The sequence below is a fragment of the Nannobrachium achirus genome, assembly GCF_963921795.1.
Source record: "Nannobrachium achirus genome assembly, chromosome: 22".
NCBI classification, from domain to species: domain Eukaryota; kingdom Metazoa; phylum Chordata; class Actinopteri; order Myctophiformes; family Myctophidae; genus Nannobrachium; species Nannobrachium achirus.
Window position 1 is genome coordinate 19353548 of NC_137829.1, and position 24771 is coordinate 19378318.

The following is a 24771-nucleotide window of genomic DNA, read 5'->3' on the forward strand; positions in this document are numbered from 1 at the left end:
GACCAGTGAAAGTTCTGTCTTTCACTGTCTGTTTTGTATTATCTTGTATGTAATGACTTTTGAATAAATAAATAAAATGAAAAAATAAAAAAAACTTTAACAAGTTGAAAAAATCCACAACATTTTCCTCCTCTTAGGAAATGACACAGCACAGAGGATTTCCACCTATGCTTTCCACCACTTTCCTACTCGGTAGAAAGCATAGGTGGAAAGCCTCTGCGCTGTGTCATTTCCTCAGAGGAGGAACATTTTGTGGATTTTTTTCAACTTGGTAATAAATATTTTTTCATGACATACAAGACAATACAAAACAAAACAGACAATACAGTAAATAACACAAACACAAAAGACAAGTTATCAATACACAATACATCAATACAGAAAAATAAATCCATCCATTCCTCCTTGGTGGAATGGAGGAAAGAAGCAGCCTATCAGCGTTGTCAAAGAAAGGGTCAAACTCGTTCTTCTGCTATACCACAAAAATGTGGAATGCCTTACCGAAGGCCATAAAGGAGTGTGGATCACTAGCATCCTTTAAAATTGCCCTGAAAAACCACTTACAGGCAGCAGCCGTTCGCAACTGGTAAAAACCTAGCCCAACCCTACCCTCCCCTGCCCCTTCCTTGTATATACTTACTGTTTGTTTAGACTTACTGTTTTCTTTTTTTTTCTTTTCTTTACATATCTACTGCATAGTACTGTGTTCTATTTGTCTGTCATTCAATGTTATATGAGATACTTTAATGGTTTCCTGTTGAAATAAGCTTAGTCTTTTCATGGATCTCCTTTTAGTAGACCTTGTACCAGTGAACTGTACCGTCATGAAACTGTACATTTTCCTATGCAAACTTCTAATAAAGCCTTCAATCAATCAAATCAAAGTTAGGGCCTACTGACAGCATGTTCTTTCTTCTCATCTACTTGGATACAAGCTATAACAAGGCTTTAAAATGTGTTTTATGCTAGTTAAATAGCAGTGAAATAGACTGTGACAAGTATAGTCTATACTAGGTTAGACTGACATGTACCTGTATATTGGCATTCACACATATGGGCTTAATATTGATGACATCAGGGATTTCCATATTTGGGCATAAAAGGGATTCTGTTAATGTGGTTCCCCTGACGTGATGTCAGAGCATGATGTCAGAGCGTGACAGTCAATCAACAATAAAAGATCAAACCAGACAGATAGATACGTTCAAGATGTGACGGTTCTCATTCTAAACTAGAGGATAGATACCCGTACGCAGCCTTATATAGGCCTATGCCTTGATATTATGATGTCACCCTTTGCCCCTCTATGATTGGCTACGGGCATACACGGCCCGTTGCACGTGATTGGCTAGGGGCACAAACACAGACAGACAGACAGACAGACAGACAGACAGACAGACAGAGATTTGGCTAATTTATAGATAGATAGATTAGATGGAACATGGAAGTCAAGTCACGAATGTCATGAGAAAGTTAGAGAAAGAACACACGCATGTGGTTCCACTACTGCTGCCTTTTGATAATGTTTGCAAGGGCATTTATTCACTGAATTTGTTTGTTTTTGTGTGTGGGCTTCGTCGTACAAGCAGCTTTTATCTCCATCTTCTCTTGAAGTTGACCTCCACCATCAGGAACCAGCACAAGTCCATGCATTGGACTAGCTATAGTCCCCCTAGTGGTCACTGCTCGCCACTGCACTCTGACCCATCAGTGCACCCACTCCAAACCCAGGGCAGAACAATCAACATTACGCAACAATGCATGCACACACACAGACAGCCAGGGCATACAGCTTTAATCAACAGGCATATGCTCACTTTTGAAACGCTGCCACCTAAAGTGCCTGTGATATATAAAGACAGCTAAAGACACATGCACGTACAGGAAACGCACACACGGAACACACATCACATGTAGTCTGTGAAATTGTTTTCAAGCGATGGAAATCTTGCGTCCAGACACAACTTAAAGAACCATCTGTTGTTTATTTCCCATATCGTTGCTGTCGGGCAGAAACCTCTTATCTCCATTTTTTAAAACTTTTTTATTTTTTTCTTAAATTAACACCCTTCTTGATCTACTACAGCCTCACACGAAAGCTGAAAGCATCAAAAGCAGCAGATCTGCTAGCACGAAACCTTCGAGCTTGTCAATCTGCTGCTTTTGCTGTTTCTGAATTTGAATCCTGAAAAGACGCCGTTTTTGGACATATGAGGTTTCCACCCGACAGAGACGATAATATAAGGCAAGCTATCTGTGTTTTATTACTGGGCCTTTGAGGTTTGTGTCGAGGCCAAGCGCAGTAACGTCACAGATAGTTTCTCTACATTCACATGCCTGCCTGCCTGCTCATCCACCCGCTGAGAGGGCCTTCACTTTCACAGTAGTTTTTCCTACCATCTATTTTGCGCACATTCTTCCTGTCTTCAGCTGGCGAGCTGGCCAAGGTGATCCGATCGGCCTTGGCCAGCAGGGGAGATGCACACTGTATGAGCTTCTCAGCCAGTACATGTAGGTGTCCTGCTTAACACCAGGGTCTTAAAAATGTCTCAAGGGAAGAGTAGTGAGACCACTTCCAACCACTGTCTGTCTGCACATGTGCTTAATTATATTGTGTTAACATACCATTTTGTAATTATTAATTTAAAATATTTTTTCCGGCAGCTTTAATCTACTTGACCACGTGTATGCGCAGGAGTTTTATTTTGTGTCCGACATCGGTGCATGTTGGAAACCTCATTAGAAGGGTTGCTTTTCAGGATTCAAATGCAGAAATAGCAAAAATAGCAGATCTACCAGCTCAAAATGGCAGAAATAGCAGTGATTTTCTTACATTTTAACGTGGGCACGTGCGTGTCCATCGTGCACGATCCGTGTGCACGCCGTGGTCCGTTCGCGAATACAAAAGACCTCATGTTAATCCATGCTAGCATTGCAAGGAAGTAAACAGCAGAAAGTGGCCACAGAAAAACGTGTTGTCCCGACCCCCAAAAAATGCATATCTGGTTCCGCTTCAGAACGGAAGCACTGTCTCTAGGTTACTTAGTAACCCCGAGGCGGCGATCCGATGGATTTGAAACTCGGGCCTGGCATGCAAAGACATCCAAACAGAAAAGTCCTAATCCCTGTGGATGCACGTGACCGTTGGCAGCCAATAGCATTCGAGATGGTATAATTTCTACCAATTAGCTATTCACGGCCCACCCACTCAGCAAATTTCTCAGCAACTTCCTGGTGCTGACGTCAGTTTTGAAGGGGAAACTAACAGAAATCGCTGGACTTAAAGCGAACAAATCATTATTTCGAACGGTAAAGTAAATTATAATGCTTTGTGCCTTTTACTATCTTGTGATCATGCTAGCCGTATTTTATACTTTACTATTCGGAAATTGCATTAAATTTGCGATTTCTGTGTTAACTCTATGGGCTTTTAGCAGGGTTATACCCTTCAAAACGTGACTTCAGCACCAGGAAGTTGCTGAGTGGGCAGGCCGTGAATAGGGCTAATGAACGTTGATTTCTACAATTTTTCTACAACGGCCAAAGAAGCTTCCTTTGTGCAGCATAGAAACCAGTGGCTTTCCACCGTCCATATTTTTTTACAGTCTATGATTCAGCCCCTCTCTCTGTCTTGTTGCGACCGTCAGGTCGCAAGTTACTATGAAAAGCTTTTGCAAACTTTGCACACACACTCCTTGGCTGCCAAACCACAACCACAACTTCTAGTGCCACCATGAGGCCGATTCTTGCAAAACACATTTTTGGACACTGCTCCTACAGATTGTGCCCTAAAATCACGCAAAGTGGTACACTGTATCTCTACAGTCATGTCATCAACATGGCATCTGTCCCATCTAGCGCCACCATCAGGACGATTTTTGCAAAACACATTTTTGGACACTGCTCACTAAAATCCAGAAGGAGCGAATACACTTCCCGGCAGCGGCGTCTGCCGCGGCGTCGTCGGACTTGCCGACAACAGCCGCGGCAATGATTCCTATGCCGTGGCAATTATACCTAATCCGTGGCAACGCCGGACAGACCGTCAATGTGCAGCAATGGAACTGCATCTGCCGCTGTTGCCGAACCCCCCCCCCCCCCCCCCCCCCCACACACACACACACACACACACACACACACACACACACACACACACACACACGCGCACGCAGGCACGCACACGCACGAATGCACACCCACGCACACAAGCACCATGATCAGCATGCTCATATCAATAATGTAGGCTATAAATAAATGAATAAAGTATTAAAACAGTCACGTCTGCTCCGGTGGTCGCCTCCGCCTCCGCCGGCCGCCGGACCAGCCGCCGGAGGCCACCGGTGCCTCCGCCGCCGCCGCCTCCGCCTCCGCCGGCCGCCGGACCAGCCACCGGAGGCCGCCGGTACCTCTGCCGCCGCCGGTGCCTCCGCCGCCGCCGGTGCCTCCGCCGGAGCCTCCGCCGCCTCCGCCGGTGCCTCCGCCGCCGCCGGTGCCGCCGCCGGAGCCGGTGCCTCCGCCGGAGCCTCCGCCGCCGCCGGTGACTCCTGACCCACCGCCGGTTCAGAACCGGAGCCGCCGCCGACAGTGTTGCGCTGACGGAGATGGATCTGTCTGTCTGTTTTGCGTGCTGCTGGCATCTACCCCCCCCCCCCCTCCCCCTCACGGCCCGGCCTGGCCGTTTAATTATCCATTTCCTTCTCATATCAGTCATATTCCATTTTACCCCCTCACCCCGAATATATATAACCTTCATTTTTCTTTGCAGCTAAATTAACTAAAGGTTCTCCTTAATCGAATTCATCCTATGTTTGTTTCAACACATGTTCTTCATTATTATTATTTAAGCATATGGTTTCTCTGCGCTTGTCATGCGTAAATCTTTGGATTCAGGGTTCAGGGCTGACCATGCAGCATTGTTCTACCTGGAAGGCTTATCACCAGCTACTAGCGACGTTTACTTTAAGCTTCATGGTTTGATGGAGGGACAATTAAAACATGATTTATATACAGTACACTGAATGAATACAGACACTTCACAGATATACAGTAGGCCTACTTAAAATTAGAACAATCCTTTGAGAATTGACCGACCTATAAGGCTTTGAGCGCCCACCGAGGCAGCGCCGTATGTTGCTGGCTTAATTTATTAATTATTAGGATCAATAAATATAGTCTATATGTCCATAACGGCTATTTTTCGCTGTTTGTGACCAATCCCGATCCTCCGCGGGTCGTTCTGGCTGCAGGGGGTCTGTCATGTTATCAAATGATATCGCCGGCCCAAAACTAAAGTACATGGAATATATAGGCTACTGACAAGGCGCACATTCGCACAACGCTATAGGCTCTTATTAATCAGAGGACATAATAGAGAAAGGTGCGTGTGGGGACTGAACTGGACCCTCCTGTCTATATACTTTCCTGTGCGTCTTTGACCTACTGTACCAACCACAACAGCACCGCACCAGTGCTTATTACTGCCAATTTTGCTTATTTACGCACGCACGCACGCACCATGATCAGCAGTGGACCAGCGTGCTCATATAGTCGATAATGTACAAATTGGCGGCGGCCGCAGTGTTGCAGCTGCCGGAGATGGGTCTGTCTGTCTGTCTGTCTGTCTGTCTGTCTGTCTGTCTGTCTGTCTGTCTGTCTGTCTGTCTGTCTGTCTGTCTGTACAACCCTTTCCTTAGTAGCCTAGTAGTAGACCTATTTTACGCACACCTGTTTTGCGCGCTGCGCGCGTCTAACCCGCCCCACAAACACTCTATCTCTCTCTCTCACACACACACACACACACACACACACACACACACACACACACACACACACACACACACACACACACACACACACACACACACACACACACACACTGACAAGCGCTGTGGGATTACCTGTGCCCATTTTCCCCTTCGTTTTTACCCCTCCCTAGTCCCAAATATACAGTATATTATATACTGTATATAGGCTTATGCCTTATTGTAGGCTATTCATTTTATTGTAGGCTATAATAGTTATTGACCATAGCTTAATAGTCTGTTATTTGTATTTCTTTCGCCCGGCCTGGCCGTTTAATTATCCATTTCTACCTTCTCATATCAGCCATATTCCATTGTACGCACATTTTACCGACCCCCTCACCCCGAATATAAATATAACCTTCATTTTTCTTTGCAGCTAAATTAACTAAAGGTTCTCCTTAATCGAATTCATCATAGATATGTTTGTGTTTCAACACATGTTCTTCATTATTATTATTTAGGCATACGGTTTCTCCGCGCTTGTCATGCGTAAAATATTTGGATTCATTCTGAGTGTGTGTGTGTGTGTGTGTGTGTGTGTGTGTGTGTGTGTGTGTGTGTGTGTGTGTGTGTGTGTGTGTGTGTGTGTGTGTGTGTGTGTGTGTGTGTGTGTGTGTGTGTGCGTGCGCGCGCGCGTGTCGTGCAGCCTATGTTTTGGCCGACCCCCCGCAGTGTTTTCCACAGTGAGAGAGTGTAAAATGAAACCAAACGTTCCCCCCCTTACGGGTCCATTTGGTTTCATTTTAGGCCTACCCGCACAAGAATTAAAATGTCCATAAGGGTCCATTATATTCCAGGCAATCGTCTGACCTGGCCAAAACACTGACATGTCTGCTACTAGGTATAGGATTGGGACATGATGCTGACTGGATCTATCTATCTATTTCGTATTCTTTTTTTAGCGGCCCACGGCGCCTCCGCGTTTTTTTTTAATGTTTAATAAGACATACAATAGCCTACTAGCTCTATAGGACCAGGCCTACAGTTAATAAAATAAATATATAAAGTGAATATGAAGGGTAGGCTATTGTCTGCCTATATCACCATTGACAGCTGCAAGGACTCCCTGCTGGGCGTTCAAACAAACAATTAGGTTACAAAAACCTATAATGGCCCAATTTTGACTTCAAAGGAGTGCATGACGGGATCCACCGCAGATAATTAAGTGGCCAATTTGGCCACTCTGTCTGTCTGTCTGTCTGTCTGTCTGTCTGTCTGTCTGTCTGTCTGTCTGTCTGTCTGTCTGTCTGTCTGTCTGTCTGTCTGTCTGTCTGTCTGTACAACCCTTTCCTTAGTAGCCTAGTAGTAGACCTAATAATAATAATAATCAATGTCCCTCCCTCAACCTCGCCTCTCTCCACTTCTATCTATCCATTTTACGCACACCTGTTTTGCGCGCTGCGCGCGTCTAACCCGCCCCACAAACACTCTCTCTCTCTCTCTCTCTCTCTCTCTCTCTCTCTCTCTCTCTCTCTCTCTCTCTCTCTCTCTCTCTCATTTGTTTCTATTTCCTAAATAAATAAGCAGCAGCAGTTAACAAAATGTGATGCTGGCGCTGTCAATTAAATGATCAGATCGTTTTTGTCTGGATCTTAAGCCTCTGTTGTTGAGTGTTGAGTCGTTACTGCATATGTTTCCATTCTGTAGAACAGTGCTTATGCCAGGAACCACCATTTGCTATAGCAAACGTTTTCATTTCTAGGACCCCCAGTTTGACATGCATGAAGCTACGGACCCCAATTTAATGGCATTTCTATCTCTGGGACCTGTAATCCATATCAAAATCAACGTTCATTTAACCCAAATGGGCCCTTTACATTGACCAAAGCGTTTCAGCACCATGGACAGCACTCTCCATTTGTTTTTCTTATTTTTTTGCGATAGATCAAGGCAGAAGAGATAGATAGATAGATAGATAGATAGATAGATAGATAGATAGATAGATAGATAGATAGATTGTAGAAGTGAGAAGTACATACCACATTTCAGCATAAGTTATAGCATTTTATTGAGTGGGTTATCAAATCATAACTTCTAGTTGAACTATTGAAATTGCTTGAGTGCTGGGACTGGGTTAAAACCGAATCCAAATGCACATAATTAATTGGAGACAAAAAAAGAAAGCAGTGCTGTTTGGTTTCGAATAGGCCTGCACATATGAGACAGATGAAAACTTTACATTTATTTTATAAAGGAGACACTCTGTTGCCCGCCTCGCGATCTGTCCGTCCGTAAACTATTATAGCCTACAATTAAAATGAATACAATAAGGCATAGGCCTATACTGCAGTGTTGTACCCGAACGCGTTCAAAGAACGATCGTTCATGAACACGTTCATATTTTGGGCGAACGTGAACTGAACGTAATTGTTTTCGCTTGATGAACGATATTGTCGAACGCGGTCATTCTGACGCCCGTGAACGACGTTCGTCGGCGTTCGTCGGCCGTTCATGCGGCGGTCCGCGCCTCCGCGGTCGTCTGTCCTCTGCTCCTCTCGTCTCTCTTTTCATTCACATGCTCCAATAGTAGGCACTGCACGCAGCAGCACGCAGCAGTGCCTACTGCATCTCGTGAACGTTCCGATATGCGGTGCTGTCTGCACTCTGCTGCTGCACTGTGAATCTCCTCCTCGTCTCGCAAGCCTGACTGACTATACTTTGTCCTATGTGTGTTGCACGGCGAAAATAGCTGATCTGCAAGCTCACAACGCGTCGCATCCACGAGACAACGTGAGCTTGTAGATCAGCTATTTTAACCAACGCGGAAACATGCTGTGCACGGTTTAGAAACGTCTGCCTTCTAGTGGGGTTCCTTGTACATGTCATTTTTTGTTTTTTTTCTAGTGGGGTTCCTTGTACATGTAATTTTTTGTTTTCATTTCAAATGTGTGTTAAAGTTTCTTTCACTTCCAATTTGTAGATTATGGTTTATAGAACAATTTTGGTTAGAGTGTCAAGACAGTAGATTGAAGAAAAATATATGTTTTGCCCTATTTCCAAAATGACCAAAATCGGAATTGTGTTTTTTGAACAATGTCTTAGTTTTCCCACAACTGCTGTGTAATATATATATTTTTTTATTGCTATATCAAGTCAATACTGTGTGGGGAATCAATTGGAGTCAAATATTTGTTTTGAATATTATGATATTTCACACAATGAGACAATAACATGGTTATTACATTCAGCCCTTCACAATAAGGGTGCAGGAAGACTGGGAACTAGGCAGTGGGCACATAAATATTGTGGGCACCTCAATGTTAAGTTGGATGAAATTATTGCTGTGTGTGGTTCTATATGGGCTGAGTCAATAATTTTGACAAATAATAGCATGCAGCAACGTCTAAACATTTATATATATATATAGACCTTTATATATTTTTTTTTCCTTTTTTTGAATAGCCAAAAGTATAAAAAAAATATGGTTAAAAAAAGAACTAAAAAAGAACTATGTAGTTCATTTTGGGGAACCATGAACTTTAGTTCATAATGGGGAATTATGAACTAAAAATGAACTAGTTCATTTTTGAAGTTCTGAACTTGAACTTGAACTAGTTCGTTTTTAAAGTGAACTTTCCCAACACTGCTATACTGTATATTTGGGACTAGGCTGGGGGGGATAAAAACGAAGGGAAAATATGGGCATTGGGGGGAAAAGTTGTAACAAAAGAACAGATAACCCATAGAAAGTGGTGTTGGTGTAAAAATAATCAAGTAATCCCAGAGCGCTTGTCTATGTGTGTGTGTGTGTGTGTGTGTGTGTGTGTGTGTGTGTGTGTGTGTGTGTGTGTGTGTGTGTGTGTGTGTGTGTGTGTGTGTGTGTGTGTGTGTGTGTGTGTGTGTGTGTGTGTGTGTGTGAGAGAGAGATAGAGTGTTTGTGGGGCGGGTTAGACGCGCGCAGCGCGCAAAACAGGTGTGCGTAAAATAGGTCTACTACTAGGCTACTAAGGAAAGGGTTGTACAGACAGACAGACAGACAGACAGACAGACAGACAGACAGACAGACAGACAGACAGACAGACAGACAGGCAGACAGACAGACAGACAGACAGACAGACAGACAGACAGACCCATCTCCGGCAGCTGCAACACTGCGGCCGCCGCCAATTTGTACATTATCGACTATATGAGCACGCTGGTCCACTGCTGATCATGGTGCGTGCGTGCGTGCGTAAATAAGCAAAATTGGCAGTAATAAGCACTGGTGCGGTGCTGTTGTGGTTGGTACAGTAGGTCAAAGACGCACAGGAAAGTATATAGACAGGAGGGTCCAGTTCAGTCCCCACACGCACCTTTCTCTATTATGTCCTCTGATTAATAAGAGCCTATAGCGTTGTGCGAATGTGCGCCTTGTCAGTAGCCTATATATTCCATGTACTTTAGTTTTGGGCCGGCGATATCATTTGATAACATGACAGACCCCCTGCAGCCAGAACGACCCGCGGAGGATCGGGATTGGTCACAAACAGCGAAAAATAGCCGTTATGGACATATAGACTATATTTATTGATCCTAATAATTAATAAATTAAGCCAGCAACATACGGCGCTGCCTCGGTGGGCGCTCAAAGCCTTATAGGTCGGTCAATTCTCAAAGGATTGTTCTAATTTTAAGTACTGTATATCTGTGAAGTGTCTGTATTCATTCAGTGTACTGTATATAAATCATGTTTTAATTGTCCCTCCATCAAACCATGAAGCTTAAAGTAAACGTCGCTAGTAGCTGGTGATAAGCCTTCCAGGTAGAACAATGCTGCATGGTCAGCCCTGAACCCTGAATCCAAAGATTTACGCATGACAAGCGCAGAGAAACATATGCTTAAATAATAATAATGAAGAACATGTGTTGAAACAAACATATGATGAATTCGATTAAGGAGAACCTTTAGTTAATTTAGCTGCAAAGAAAAATGAAGGTTATATATATTCGGGGTGAGGGGGTAAAATGGAATATGACTGATATGAGAAGGAAATGGATAATTAAACGGCCAGGCCGGGCCGTGAGGGGGAGGGGGGGGGGGGGTAGATGCCAGCAGCACGCAAAACAGACAGACAGATCCATCTCCGTCAGCGCAACACTGTCGGCGGCGGCTCCGGTTCTGAACCGGCGGTGGGTCAGGAGTCACCGGCGGCGGCGGAGGCTCCGGCGGAGGCACCGGCTCCGGCGGCGGCACCGGCGGCGGCGGAGGCACCGGCGGAGGCGGCGGAGGCTCCGGCGGAGGCACCGGCGGCGGCGGAGGCACCGGCGGCGGCAGAGGTACCGGCGGCCTCCGGTGGCTGGTCCGGCGGCCGGCGGAGGCGGAGGCGGCGGCGGCGGCGGCGGAGGCACCGGTGGCCTCCGGCGGCTGGTCCGGCGGCCGGCGGAGGCGGAGGCGACCACCGGAGCAGACGTGACTGTTTTAATACTTTATTCATTTATTTATAGCCTACATTATTGATATGAGCATGCTGATCATGGTGCTTGTGTGCGTGGGTGTGCATTCGTGCGTGTGCGTGCCTGCGTGCGTGTGTGTGTGTGTGTGTGTGTGTGTGTGTGTGTGTGTGTGTGGGGGGGGGGGGGGGGGGGTTCGGCAACAGCGGCAGATGCAGTTCCATTGCTGCACATTGACGGTCTGTCCGGCGTTGCCACGGATTAGGTATAATTGCCACGGCATAGGAATCATTGCCGCGGCTGTTGTCGGCAAGTCCGACGACGCCGCGGCAGACGCCGCTGCCGGGAAATGCATTCGCTGTCCCTCCTAAAATCACGCAAAGCGGTACACAGTAAGTCATGTCATCAACATGGATCCGTCCCATTTCCCATATTCCCTCCTGATTGGCTACGATTGCCTTCTAAAGTTAGTGACGACCTGGCGTTCGCTTATCTCCTAATTAGGGAGTCTTACTGGTGTACTGTTAGTGATTATTAATGGACAGTGCTTGATGTTTTCATCATCTGGACATCAGACCTGCTTTAGGCCTGTCGAGGAGTCAGTATGTATTTCATCTTCAAAGGAACCTAGGGAAGACTAATGGCTTCTAACCACATGTTGGATTATTGAAGACCCTGATTGCATCCTGCACATGGGAGCTGTCCATTGTTGTTTGTATCTTTGGAGCCAATAGTCAAGCAGTTGACCTTTTTGAAGACTGTCTTTGATTTGATGCTGGTGGGTTTGCTTAATCAGTCTTGTTATTTATCAGTTAATTCTTTGCAATCACTCATCTGGATGTGGGGAGCTGAACTCTTTGATTGAAGCAAGCACTCACAGCTGACTGGCATTTAATCATTTTGCATCTTCATTGCTTGCATCCTTAACCGGCTCGTCTTTAAACTCGTTCAATCTGGGAAAGCTAAGTGAATACACGCTCATAGCGTGTCACTTTATGCCACGCTATGAGCTTGTAGATTTGCTATTTTATGAAAAATAGCAACATAAGTTTTTCTGACCACCGTCACCTGCAGAAAGAGCTGGATCCCTGAATGGGCAATTATGAGACTGATCAGAAGGGAAAAAGGTTGGACAGTGGTTCTTCCTTGACCTAGTGGGAATGTGGGTGCAAAAAATCGGACGCTACGTTCATGATTTGTGGCATTTTGTGTAAAATGGGGTCCACTCAGATCGCAAACTTTGGAATGGAATCTCTGAAAACGTCTTGATGCAAAAGTTGTTGCAATAAGTGTGTTTTGCTCCAAAAAAGGCAAGCATGATATATAATGTGTGTAAACTCTATTTTTCTTTGATGTTTGCTTTTGCCTTAAAACTTTTGGATGTGCATACTTTGTTTTACTTGTTTATGGGAGATTGTGATGTGTGACCACTCTTCTCTCACCTTCTGGTGGCGCGCCAGCAGCCCAGCCTAGATGGCGGGGGACTTAGTACAGTACCTAACCGCTTAAAATCCTCACAACACGTTGCAGCGTGACACGTTGTGAGCTTGTCGATCGGTCGGCTATTTTCAGCATCTTATGTTATAGACCACATGAGACTCACACAATATGTCCATATACTGTATGTGCATTCCATGCTATGGGCATAATATTGATGACATCAGGGATCTCCATACAGTATATGGGCAGGTCAGCTACAGTATGGACATTGACGCATTTGTAAATTAATTCTGTCTTGGCCATACAGTATATGGAGCGTCCATATATGGGCATTGCCAAATATGGGTCAACAATGTGATGTCACAACAGGTCAACTATAGACATTGAGGCGTTACCTACCTAAATACTTACTGACGGTCAAGGTTCTGCCGGGTTTGATAGTAAATGCGCTCCCTACGGTTGCAATAAAACTGTATCTCACTCTTCACTGAGGACCAGCTGACTGCCCTCGATGGGTCTCCTCCTCTGGCCTCTCTCAGGTGTCATCTTCAGCATTTGGGTGACGGTCACCCTCTGGGCTTCAGGTGAAGGCCGGAACGGCGAGGTCAGAGGTCAGAAGGCTTAAAACAGAATGTGTCATTTTGGACAGACACTCGCAACTGAAATAGTGTTGTAAAAATACAAATACACACACACACACACACACACACACACACACACACACACACAGTGTTATTGCGAAAAATACCAGTGAAAGATTGTATAAAAACATTTAAAAACTAGAACTGCACTCTGTCAAGGTGCCAACTTGCGCTTTACGTACAGTACAAGCAGCAGGCCACACATGGTCTACTTGTGCGCAAGCCCAAACTCTGCTGACATCACCAGTGGCATCACCAGGAATGCTGGTCTCTCATTGGCTGTTAATGATGAGACACCGACATACATACATTCCCAGAATCCCAGCCATTTCAGGGCTACAGTCTTCAAACAAGAATTGACACAGTCAATATAAAATCTGTGTGCTCGTTTTTGACCCCTCCCCCCCCCCCCCTCCCCCCCCGCCCGCTGGTCAAAAACACTAGAAAGTTGCAATAGCTACCATGAATCTTGTGGATGTACCCTTCTATTTAATCATTTTGGGGATGTTGATGTTATCATCTGCCCATTTGGTAAAAATAAAATGGTTGAACCGCGGTGTGATGGCCGCGGTGTGAATATGGTCTATAGACCGAATTCACGTTACGCAACTTCCTGGCACTGACGTCATGTAGAAGGGAAAAAACTACTAATATCCCATAGAGTTAACACAGAAATCACAAATTTAATGCAATTTCCGAATAGTAATGTATAAAATACGGCTAGCATGATCAAGAACACAAGATAGTAAAAGGCACAAAGCGGTATAATTTACTTTACCGTTCGAAATAATGATTTGTTGGCTTTAAGTCCAGCTATTTCTATGTTATTTTACCCTCCAAAGCTGTGGCTACTATATTAATGTAATTAATGAAAATACACAGTGTGTGTGTGTGTGTGTGTGTGTGTGTGTGTGTGTGTGTGTGTGTGTGTGTGTGTGTGTCAAAACCTAGTGTATGTTGCACCTTTAATTGAACAGTTTTGCGTGATTTGTGTTTGATTAATGTTTGCCATATTGCTTCAATATGTTCACTATTGATCGAAATTGTAGATAAAACTTCACCAAAATTCTCCAAATTTAAACCAAACCAAACTAATTGCTGTAGTATGCCAAATGGGAGCCCCCTGGTGGCGACAAGGATTTTAAGGGTCCTACGCTCCATAATATGCTCGCTATTGATCGAAATTGCAGATAAAAATTGAGCAAAATTAAAGAAAGTGATGTTTTACCAAAACAAATGCTGTAGCATTATGGGTATTTTCATGGTGCTACACTTCATAATAATATGTTACCTATTGCGTCATGATCCAAGGAAGCCAGGGGAAAAGAGATTTTTATTCTACGACCTACAGTTCAAGAGTTATGGGCCAAAATGTAAAGTGGGCTTTTATAGCGCCACCATGAGGCAAACTGGTGTGATTATTTTTGATATGCATAGGCCTCTGGACTGAAGGCTGTACAATTTCAGAGGGAGATTTCCAGAGCTTAGAAAACAGGTGTTTCGTTCGAAACACTTGTGTTTTTACATTTTCCCATTCAAGTCAATGGGGAAAAAAATAAAGATAACTTTATTAAAATGTATTACCGTATTTTCCGGACTATAAGGCGCACTTAAAAGCCTTTAATTTTCTCAAAAAACTACAGTGCGCCTTATAGTCCAGTGCGCCTTATATATGGATCATTCATTGACATTGACATTCCCTTTAGCACACACAGCTCCATCTGTTGGATGCATAACGCAACGATAGCGTCTATTATGTGCGCCTTATAGTCAGGTGCGCCTTATATATGAAAACAGTTTGAAAATAGACCATTCATTGACAGTGCGCCTTATAGTCAGGTGCGCCTTATAGTCCAGAAAATACTGTACAACCAAATTCACATCACACACCAATGGTGTACTTGTAAGTGTACTACAAACGTTATTTGGGATATATATATATATATATATATATATATATATATATATACATAATATATACATTCATAATACATACATACACATATAATGCAATGTATTACAACCACATTCACATCACACACCAATGGTGTACTTTCCTTTTCTTTGATGATTGTTAGCCATATGGTTTAAACCCTAAAGTTAACTTGTTGCATTTATGTGGGCCACCCTTTGTTCTCAAAGAAAGGGAGATGTGGTATTATTCGGATAATATTAAGGAGTGCCTTTATTTTGTAGTAACCGGATGTGACGACGTACACAGGATGCGGGAGATGGACCTGGGAGGTTGTTGTGATCTACCGCACCGCAGTATTGACTAGCCTAGCCTGTTGCTTCACACTGCTGAGTTAAGCTGGTTGCACACTGCTGCGTTTTTCGGGCCGAATATCGGAGTGAATTTCGGAGAACGCAAATAAAAAAATCAACCTCACGTTATGTCAGTCACGTTTGCACACTGCCGCCCGTTTCGCGCACCACTCTGTCCCTTGCTCTCTCTATCTCCCTCTCTCTCCTTGCCCTGAAAAACGCATTTCGCAACGAAAAACGCAGCAGTGTGCAACCACCTTAACACTGCTGTGTTGTTGCTGCTCATTTGTTTAATAAATACAAGACTTCGGATTACGTTGTTGTACGAGCCTGATAAGAGTACGAGCCTGATAAGAATAACTTGACATGCAGCAGTTACTCGGACCAGTAACTACCGAATGCAAATGTTATATGGACGTTTATTTCATCCACCAGGAAATAGACGGAGCCGCTTCAGCCAGAGAAACCATTTCATTACGACCGCAATAGTTTTGTGCTTGTCATTTCGCCAAGGTGATTCGTGTTTGTTTTCTCTGCTGTCATGGTGTTCTGTACTATTGCAACTTTTAGCCCAAGGTAAATTGACTTTGTTTTTGTTTCACCGGATTGAGGATTCACTAGCATCCAGCAGCTACATCGAAGCTAAAGGATACCATACAACGTATTGGTAAGCAAATCAATGTTATTTACAGTCTTATCTGTCTGGCAGTGGTGTAACAAGTGGCCAAAATGTATCAATGTAGAAATCCTCCGGAACGTATTGCCATCAAAATCTACTTAAAAGCATCAAAAAGTAAGTCCAAAATGTTCGAAAATAGACTACAAGCTCACGATAGTGTTGCATCGCGCCGTGTAAATCCAGACGTATAAAGTAGGGCTACAGTGCTCAATGTAATATCGTATTAGGCTATAATGTCTGCAAAGTACAGTACTGGAGTAAATGTAGCTACTTTACACCATTGTCCGACCATATCACGCAAACAAGAACTGCTTATCACGTTCAACCGATCACAAAGAGTAAAGCATCATTCCCACTAGCTCTGGTCCATAGCGTTAGTGGAGTTCTCCACTAACGCTATGGACCAGAGCTACATTCCCACATGGGCACTATAATAACTATAAGTCCTATATTTCAACCACTTATGGCAGTTGAATGTGATGATAAACAGTTCTTGTTGGCGTGGTATGGCCGGACATCAATAGTGTAAAGTAAGTACATTTACTCACTGTACTGTACTTAAGTACGGGTTTGTAGCCATATTTTTATTTCTACTCCATCCCGGATCAAAATATTGTAATTGTATTCCACTATAATTATTTGAAAACTTTAGATGCATCCATTATAATACATAATATTATAAAACATACATAGAACACTTTAGTCCTGTTTTATACCTATAGGCTGTTTGAAATGGTTGATCTACAGCTCGTTTTAAAAGGGACCATCAGTCAGAGGACATTAATTTGCAACACAATATAGTAGACCTGACACCATGATTAGTAAGCCTTAGAATTAGATGATGTGGTGCTAAGTGGTCTAGGTGTGTGCCTGCATTCCAGGTACTTTATAAACAATAGATGTTTTGCCCACAAGAATGCTGTCAGACACAGTTTCCCATTTGTTTTAAGTAAAGGAACTGTTTGAAAACATTGGCTTACAATTGTAAAGGGTTCATAATTAGCTCAATCATTATTGTTGTTTCAGTGTTGTGATGTTTGTTTTTTCTCTTCTCCCACAGGGCCTGCAGCAGCCAGGGACAGAAGTTCCTTTTAGGAAGTGCCATGGAGAGCTGTATTCCATCCTGTTTACATCAATACCAGTGCACTCACAGCATCAGCGTCTTAGGGAGAACATTCATGTAGAAATGAAATGCAGATTTTGTGTTGGACACACTTGACTTCTGGTCAAAATGCAACCTCTGGGTGTACAAATAAAGCCTGTTATGACACTTGCCTGGACATTTATTTGGATATGCACTATATGTAGAAATATGTAGGTAAAATACCTAGCTTAATGTATCACCTGTGCTGTGAGTATTACTATAAATGTTCAATATCAGTCTGCCGCTGGATATTATGACAAATGTAGACTTCAGGTTATTTGTATAATGTATGAGCATATAACAAGGAACTGCTCTTGCAAATATTCCTTGACAGACCTATTTATGTTTTGTTCAAATGTAATCCCATCTACATCAAGTAGGGGCTATAGAATTATTATGTTTGATGATTGAGCAAATGCATACATAGACAGCTCTGCTGTTTGGGATTTTCATTTACATTTCTAAAATTCAACGTCTCAGAATTGGGTTTCCATACATGAACAACAATGAGTAACAAGCAAGACCTGTCTGCTTGAATAGCTTTATTTAGATCATTTATGATTTCAAATAAATTATGACAAGAAAGGCTTGGAAATGGCTGTATATCAAGACATCTTCAGCAGCAGCAGCAGAACCTCCAATTTTGCAGGCTGACAACAAAATAAAGGTACGAAAATAACAGATTAGATAAGTTGGACATGAAGCATGCTTTATAGGTTATACTTTGTTGCTTGACTGTTGAGCGCCGAAAATAGACCTACAAGCTCACAAAGTCTAGAATCTGCGACATGCTCTGAGCTTGTAGGTCTGCTATTTTCGGGACAAAACGACGTCTTGATACAAAGCATGAATTAGACTGTCCCAGAAGTGCAATTAGAAATCACACAAGTGCATGGGTGTTAGCATTTGACAAGCTATGCACCATGTAAGCAAGCAACAGATGGCCCCATTGGGCTTGGTCTAATAACTGGATCTTGCAATGAAAACGTCCATGATGGCTACTATTTACGACACTCAGGCACTTAACTACACAATCTATACTTCCATAACTTATGCCAGCGTGTCCATTTTTGTCATGGGCATACAAATATTACCAGAGACAAATCTGCAAGCCCTAAATGTATGCTAGCCTACTAGTGCTGTGGTTCTCATAGTGGGACTCAGGCTATTGGAAAATAGACGATCACGGCCAAAATGCCATTGTAAATAAGCGATGCTAACGGCGCTAATTTGGTAGCATGGCCCTCAGTCAGTGGACCATACTCAGGCTATTGGAAAATAGACGATCACGCCCAAAATGCCATTGTAAGTAAGCGATGCTAACGGCGCTAATTTGTTAGCATGGCCCTCAGTGGACGACAGATGACAAAATAAAATACATATATATATATATATATATGACTGTCTACTCTACACAGACAACATATATATGACTGTCTACTCTACACAGACAACGTTAAACATGTTTAATGGCCTTTCTTTGTCAATATACACTTACAGTACCTCTGTCTGGTGTCCTGCTCCTCTGTCTGTCTGCCACTGTTCCCAGCTGCACTGTTCCCAGCTGCAGCTTTTTTTTTCTTTCCCTTCCTTATTTCCCCATAGTCTGGAGGAGCGGTAAACGCGCCTGCCATTGGCCTAGCTCGTTTCCCCATAGTCTGGAGGAGCGGTAAACGCGCATGCCATTGGCCTAGCTCGGTTACCATGTGACACCGAGACAGCCAATGGGCAAATAGGTCGTGTAAAGGTAGCGCACTCACACACAGGAAAGAAAGAAATCTGTTTCACAGATTTAAAAGGGGGACATCTGCATACATTCATACATACTGTGGCATCTCGCTGAAGCGCCGCCCGCCAGGTAGGCCCAGCGCAGCAGAGAAACTCACCCTTGACGTTGACGGCAGAGTGAGGCCCAGCAGAGCGGGGAGGCTGGGCCAGGTAATCAGCGGGAGGTATGTGCCAACCTACCTGCCTAATCAACTCGAAGTCTTCGCACCTGTGCCAGCCTCCAAACCAACTAGAATAAGTATTCCACCTCGCTCTGCCTCCAGTGTTGCTGGGACTCTGCTGTGTACACGTCGGGCTGTTGGGCGGTAAGCGATTTTGCCACTAATTCCCCATTTCCGCATGTTATTGTGTGAAGCTGAAGCAAACAGTGACTTTTCTTTATTTTATGTTGTAGGCAACCTACGGGCTAAATGAGCCCTAAAACTAAATGACTGGAGACGTACTTACCGTACCTACCTGGAAACCGAGGAAGAGCTTAAACACTCACCTGCTGGAACCAAATAAGACGTGGCAGCCGCGGCACTTTACCACTGTGCCACCTAAGCACCTGTCCCCCCCCCAAGCAACGTCACAGTTAAATGGAGTTCCCATTGACTGGACAGATGATGGCGTCAGACCGGGTTATGTGGGCCGTCTGAGTGACGTCGTGAGTCTGATTTAAATGGACAATATGTCCTGTCTCATACTCCACTGTGCTCTAGTTCCAGAGCTTCTCAAGGTGGGGTGTGGGCCCCCGGGGGTTCTTGAGCAAAGTGTGGGCCCCCGGGGGTTCTTGAGCAAAGTTATTGGTAAACGTAATAATATAGGCCCCACGCCTTTGGGGAGTTTTTTGTCACAGTACATTTGCACATACGTGAAATTTGTCTTCTGCATTTTACCCATCCTGTAACAACTAGGAGCAGTGAGCAATTCTTGCTCAGGGACACACATCGACACATTGCTGGCCAGGCCGGGAATCTAAAAGGAACACCCCAAATAGGTCTTGGAGGTCCTTGGTATTCAATTCATGGACATAAAAATGATGTCCCCACAAAGATAGTACAATCCAGGGAAAAAAACATGTGGGGACAAATTAATACATCCCCACAAGGTCTTTAGGGGTTAGGTTAAGGGTTAGGGTTAGGGTTAGGGTTAAAATGAATGGAATGTCCCCACAAAGATAGTAGACTATGGGTAATGTCCCCACAAAGTAGCAATTGCAAACCTGTGTGTGTGTGTGTGTGTGTGTGTGTGTGTGTGTGTGTGTGTGTGTGTGTGTGTGTGTGTGTGTGTGTGTGTGTGTGTGTGTGTGTGTGTGTGTGTGTGTGTGTGTGTGTGTGTGTGTGTGTGTGTGTCTACTGTACATAATCTTTAAATAAAAATACATAAAAAAAGGACATTGTGAAAATCGCTAAACAAAGGGTATTTATTAAATGTATATCAAATCATTTAATATTAAAAATCACACCCAATGTGAAGTGAGCGGTGGTCGTGCTTGCATAACATCTTCAGACTAGGATTTAAGTCCAGGCTATGCTACACACACACATTTTGCTATGGCAAAACGCTGAGGAAAAAGGCTACGGACATACGACATGACATCACTAGACAAACATGATGCTACGCACACACATTTTACTATGGCAAAACGCTGAGGAAAAAGGCTACGGACACACGCACAGCTACGGACACACACACATTTTGCTATGGCAAAACACTGAGGAAGACATATGACATCACTAGACAAACATGATGCTACTACGCACACACATTTTACTATGGCAAAACGCTGAGGAAAAAGGCTACGGACACACACACATTTTGCTATGGCAAAACGCTGAGGAAGAAGGCTACAGACATACGACATATGACATCACTAGACAAACATGATGCTACGCACACACATTTTACTATGGCAAAACGCTGAGGAAAAAGGCTACGGACACACGCACAGCCACTAGGAGCGGTTTGCACCGCTCAAAAATATGTTTTCATATAGGATCAAAGGTTTTATGGTCATGATGATTCACTGAGATCGTGCATAGCTTGGTTCTATAGGTTTAACATAATTGTTATAAATATTTTTGTAAAAGTCTATGGGGAAAATGAATGGGAGATTTTTAGTGGCACCAGTAAACCACTTCCGCTGCGATGCTCTATGATGTAACATGTTTTGTGGGTGCCGGGCAGGACCTGAAGTGAAATAGCGATGAAAAGGCCCTCTGGGTCATCTGGCCTATGGCTGGTGGTGACGTCACACCACACTTTATAAACGGGCCGGACATTTTCTCAGCTAACATTAAACACAGCCGAGTACGGAGGTATTGTGTTGCTTTAATTGCATATTGATTTCACACCCCTAGGAATGAGCCTGGATGATTACATATCTGAGGATAAAAAGCAGGAATGCAGCAGTGACACCAGTGGAGTGGCCCACGGCCTGGGACAGGAGGAATGCAGCAGTGACACCAGTGGAGTGGCCCACGGCCTGGGACAGGAGGAATGCAGCAGTGACACCAGTGGAGTGGCCCACGGCCTGAGACAGGAGGTGGACTACAGCCAAACCGCCAGATTGCCCCTCCATGATAAAAAACCCCTCTTACCTGACTTCAACTTACACCTGGCACAGGAGGAGGGCGATGATGAGTACAGTTTTGAGGCGTTGAGCACCGACCAGATCTTCCAGCATATCGCAGAGTGCATCCAGGTCGTCAAGGAGATCATCGACAACCCTGCGACGACCACACGCATTCTCCTCAGTCACTTCAATTGGGATAAAGACAAGCTGATAGAAAGGTACTTTGATGGAAACCTGGACAAGCTGTACTCTGAGTGTCACCTCGTTAACCCCGGAGAGGAATCTCTGACCTGTCCCCCGAACGTCACAATATCACCGTCAGGGGATATGCCGTGTGGGATCTGCTCTCTAGATCACCCAAACACCACCTTCACGGGTCTGGGGTGCGGACACAAGTTCTGCACGCAGTGCTGGAGAGATTACCTGACCACCAAAATCATAGAGGGAACGGGGCTGACCATTTCTTGTCCCGCTCATAGTTGTGACATATTGGTCGATGACAACACAATCGTAAGCCTCATAACAGATTCAGAGGTGAAGTTGAAGTATCAGTCCTTGATTGCAAATAGTTTTGTGGAACGCAATCGACTGTTCAAGTGGTGTCCTACGCCCGACTGTCATCGCGTCATCAAAGTTGAGTATCTGGCTGCCAGGACTGTACAGTGCAAGTGTGGTCGCCGGTTCTGCTTCAGCTGTGGCGAAAACGGGCACATTCCCATCAAGTGCAAGTGGCTGAAGAAATGGATGAAGAACTGCACAGAGGAATTCGAATCCTATAGCTGGATCGCACTAAATACCAAGGACTGTCCAGGATGCCACAGCCCCATTGAGAAATACGACGGCTGCAATTACATGCAGTGTCAGAACCCGAGCTGCAGGTATGAGTTCTGTTGGGACTGCCTGGGCCCGTGGGAGTCCAAGCATTCCTCCGCATTTGGCTGCGATACCTCGACGTTCAACGAAGACGTCGCCAAAGCAGCCCGAGATGCACAGGAGCACTCCAGGGCATACCTGCAAAAGGGCCTGTGCTATTACAAAAGCTACAAGGAGGACATGCACAGCCTGCGCTTTGAGCAAACACTCTATGCCATTGTCCAGGAGAAGATGGAGCAGGTGGCGCGCGACGAGCCCTTTATCGACATGCGGTTCCTGAGGGTGGCCGCCGACGTGCTGTGCCAGTGCCGCTCCACGCTCACGTTCACATACGCGTTCGCCTTCTACCTCGAGAAGAACAACGAGGCCATCATATTCCAGAACAACCTGGCGGATCTGGCGAGCGCGGTCACAGTGCTGTCTGGCTACTTGGAGAAAGACGTCGGCTCGGAGTCCCTGTATGACGTCATGCAGAAAGTAATAACGATGTACAGATACTGTGAGGGCAGGCGAAGAGTGCTCTTACAGCATGTGCACGAAGGCTATGAGAAGAACCTGTGGGGGTTCAGAGAGGGTTGAGGAGAACCTGTGGGAGTACAGGGAGGAATGAAGAGAACCTGTGGGGGTTCAGAGAGGATTGAGGAGAACCTGTGGGAGTACAGAGAGGATTGAGGAGAACCTGTGGGAGCACAGAAAGGATTGAGGAGAACCTGTGGGAGTACAGAGGGGATTGAGGAGAACCTGTGGGAATACAGGGACGATTGAAGAGAACCTGTGGGAATACAGGGACGATTGAAGAGAACCTGTGGGAGTACAGAGAGGATTGAGGAGAACCTGTGGGAGTACAGAGAGGATTGAGGAGAACCTGTGGGAATACAGGGACGATTGAAGAGAACCTGTGGGAATACAGGGACGATTGAAGAGAACCTGTGGGAGTACAGAGAGGAATGAAGAGAACCTGTGGGAGTACAGAGAGGATTGAAGAGAACCTGTGGGAGTACAGAGAGGATTGAACAGAACCTGTGGGAGTACAGGGAGGATTGAGGAGAACCTGTGGGAGTACAGAGAGGATTGAAGAGAACCTGTGGGAGTACAGAGAGGAATGAAGAGAACCTGTGGGAGTACAGAGAGGATTGAAGAGAACCTGTGGGAGTACAGAGAGGATTGAAGAGAACCTGTGGGAGTACAGGGAGGATTGAGGAGAACCTGTGGGAGTACAGAGAGGATTGAGGAGAACCTGTGGGAGTACAGGGAGGATTGAGGAATGTCCCTCATGTCATTTTCAATTATTTTTATATTTATTTGAATGAATGTTAATTCATCCCTTGTACATGGTTGTTACCTGTTTTGTTACACGTATAGAGTAGGCTACCGAACAAGATGCAACCATCACCTTTTGCTATGACTTCCTCCATGGTTGTTGTACCGTGCTCTGAAATTTGTTTTCCTGTTTCTTTTTCTCTTATAATCTTTTGTTCAGATCTGTGCCTTTTTTGCATTCATTTTTTTCAGGAGAGAGCTAGAGTCTGTGAAGCCTGGCGTTGCTCAGACCTGCGTGACGTTGGTGTAGTGGTTATTGCATAATTATGCCCTTCATGCGGAAGGTTGAGTGGTTCAAACCCTACCTAGGCCGATGACAGCCACCTCATGGCCTCCCCTAAGTAACAAGAAATCTTGTCAAAATAAAATGTTGCCAACCAATCAAAGACGATAATACACAAAAGAATAATAAGATGGGGGATGAGTTAAAGGGAGGTGGTGATTAGTAGTAATAGAGGTTAGCGCCCGCTTCCCTCTATCCTCTACCAATCATGGAAATTGGCCCACGTACAGTCCACCAATCCTCAAGCTTATCGGACATATGCCTGTTTATATCTAGCAAACCCCATTATACCTGTTGTCATAGGACCCGTTTTGACCATCTGTTTGCCTGTGTCCATTTATGCCCATATATGGAGTATCTGTCTGTGCCTCCGACTGTGTTGCAGACACAGTGCCGTTTCCCCCTTTAACCCATTCAGGCCGGGTACACATTTTAGTGTATGGGAGGGGCTTACAGTACATGTACAGTATGTAGCAACATATTTGTTTTTGTAGGCTAATTTCTGATTTGGGCCTAACTATAGGTTAGGCCTAAATGGGTTAATGCAAACCCCATTATACCTGTTGTCATGGGACCCGTTTTGACCATCTGTTTGCCTGTGTCCATT

The 24771-nt window shown here is 44.6% G+C and overlaps 1 protein-coding gene across 1 annotated transcript; it reads left to right on the forward strand.

The window, feature by feature from the left end:
* Window positions 1-4254: 4254 nt before the first annotated feature.
* Window positions 4255-23140, forward strand: LOC308307471 (E3 ubiquitin-protein ligase arih1-like; the record flags this gene model as incomplete). The annotated part of the gene is made up of 4 exons (XM_080752735.1): window positions 4255-4438; window positions 10923-10991; window positions 13154-13225; window positions 21474-23140. The coding sequence occupies 4 exons, from the start codon at window positions 4255-4257 to the stop codon at window positions 23138-23140; spliced, it is 1992 nt and encodes a 663-aa protein (XP_080608861.1).
* Between the last annotated feature and the right edge of the window lie 1631 nt (window positions 23141-24771).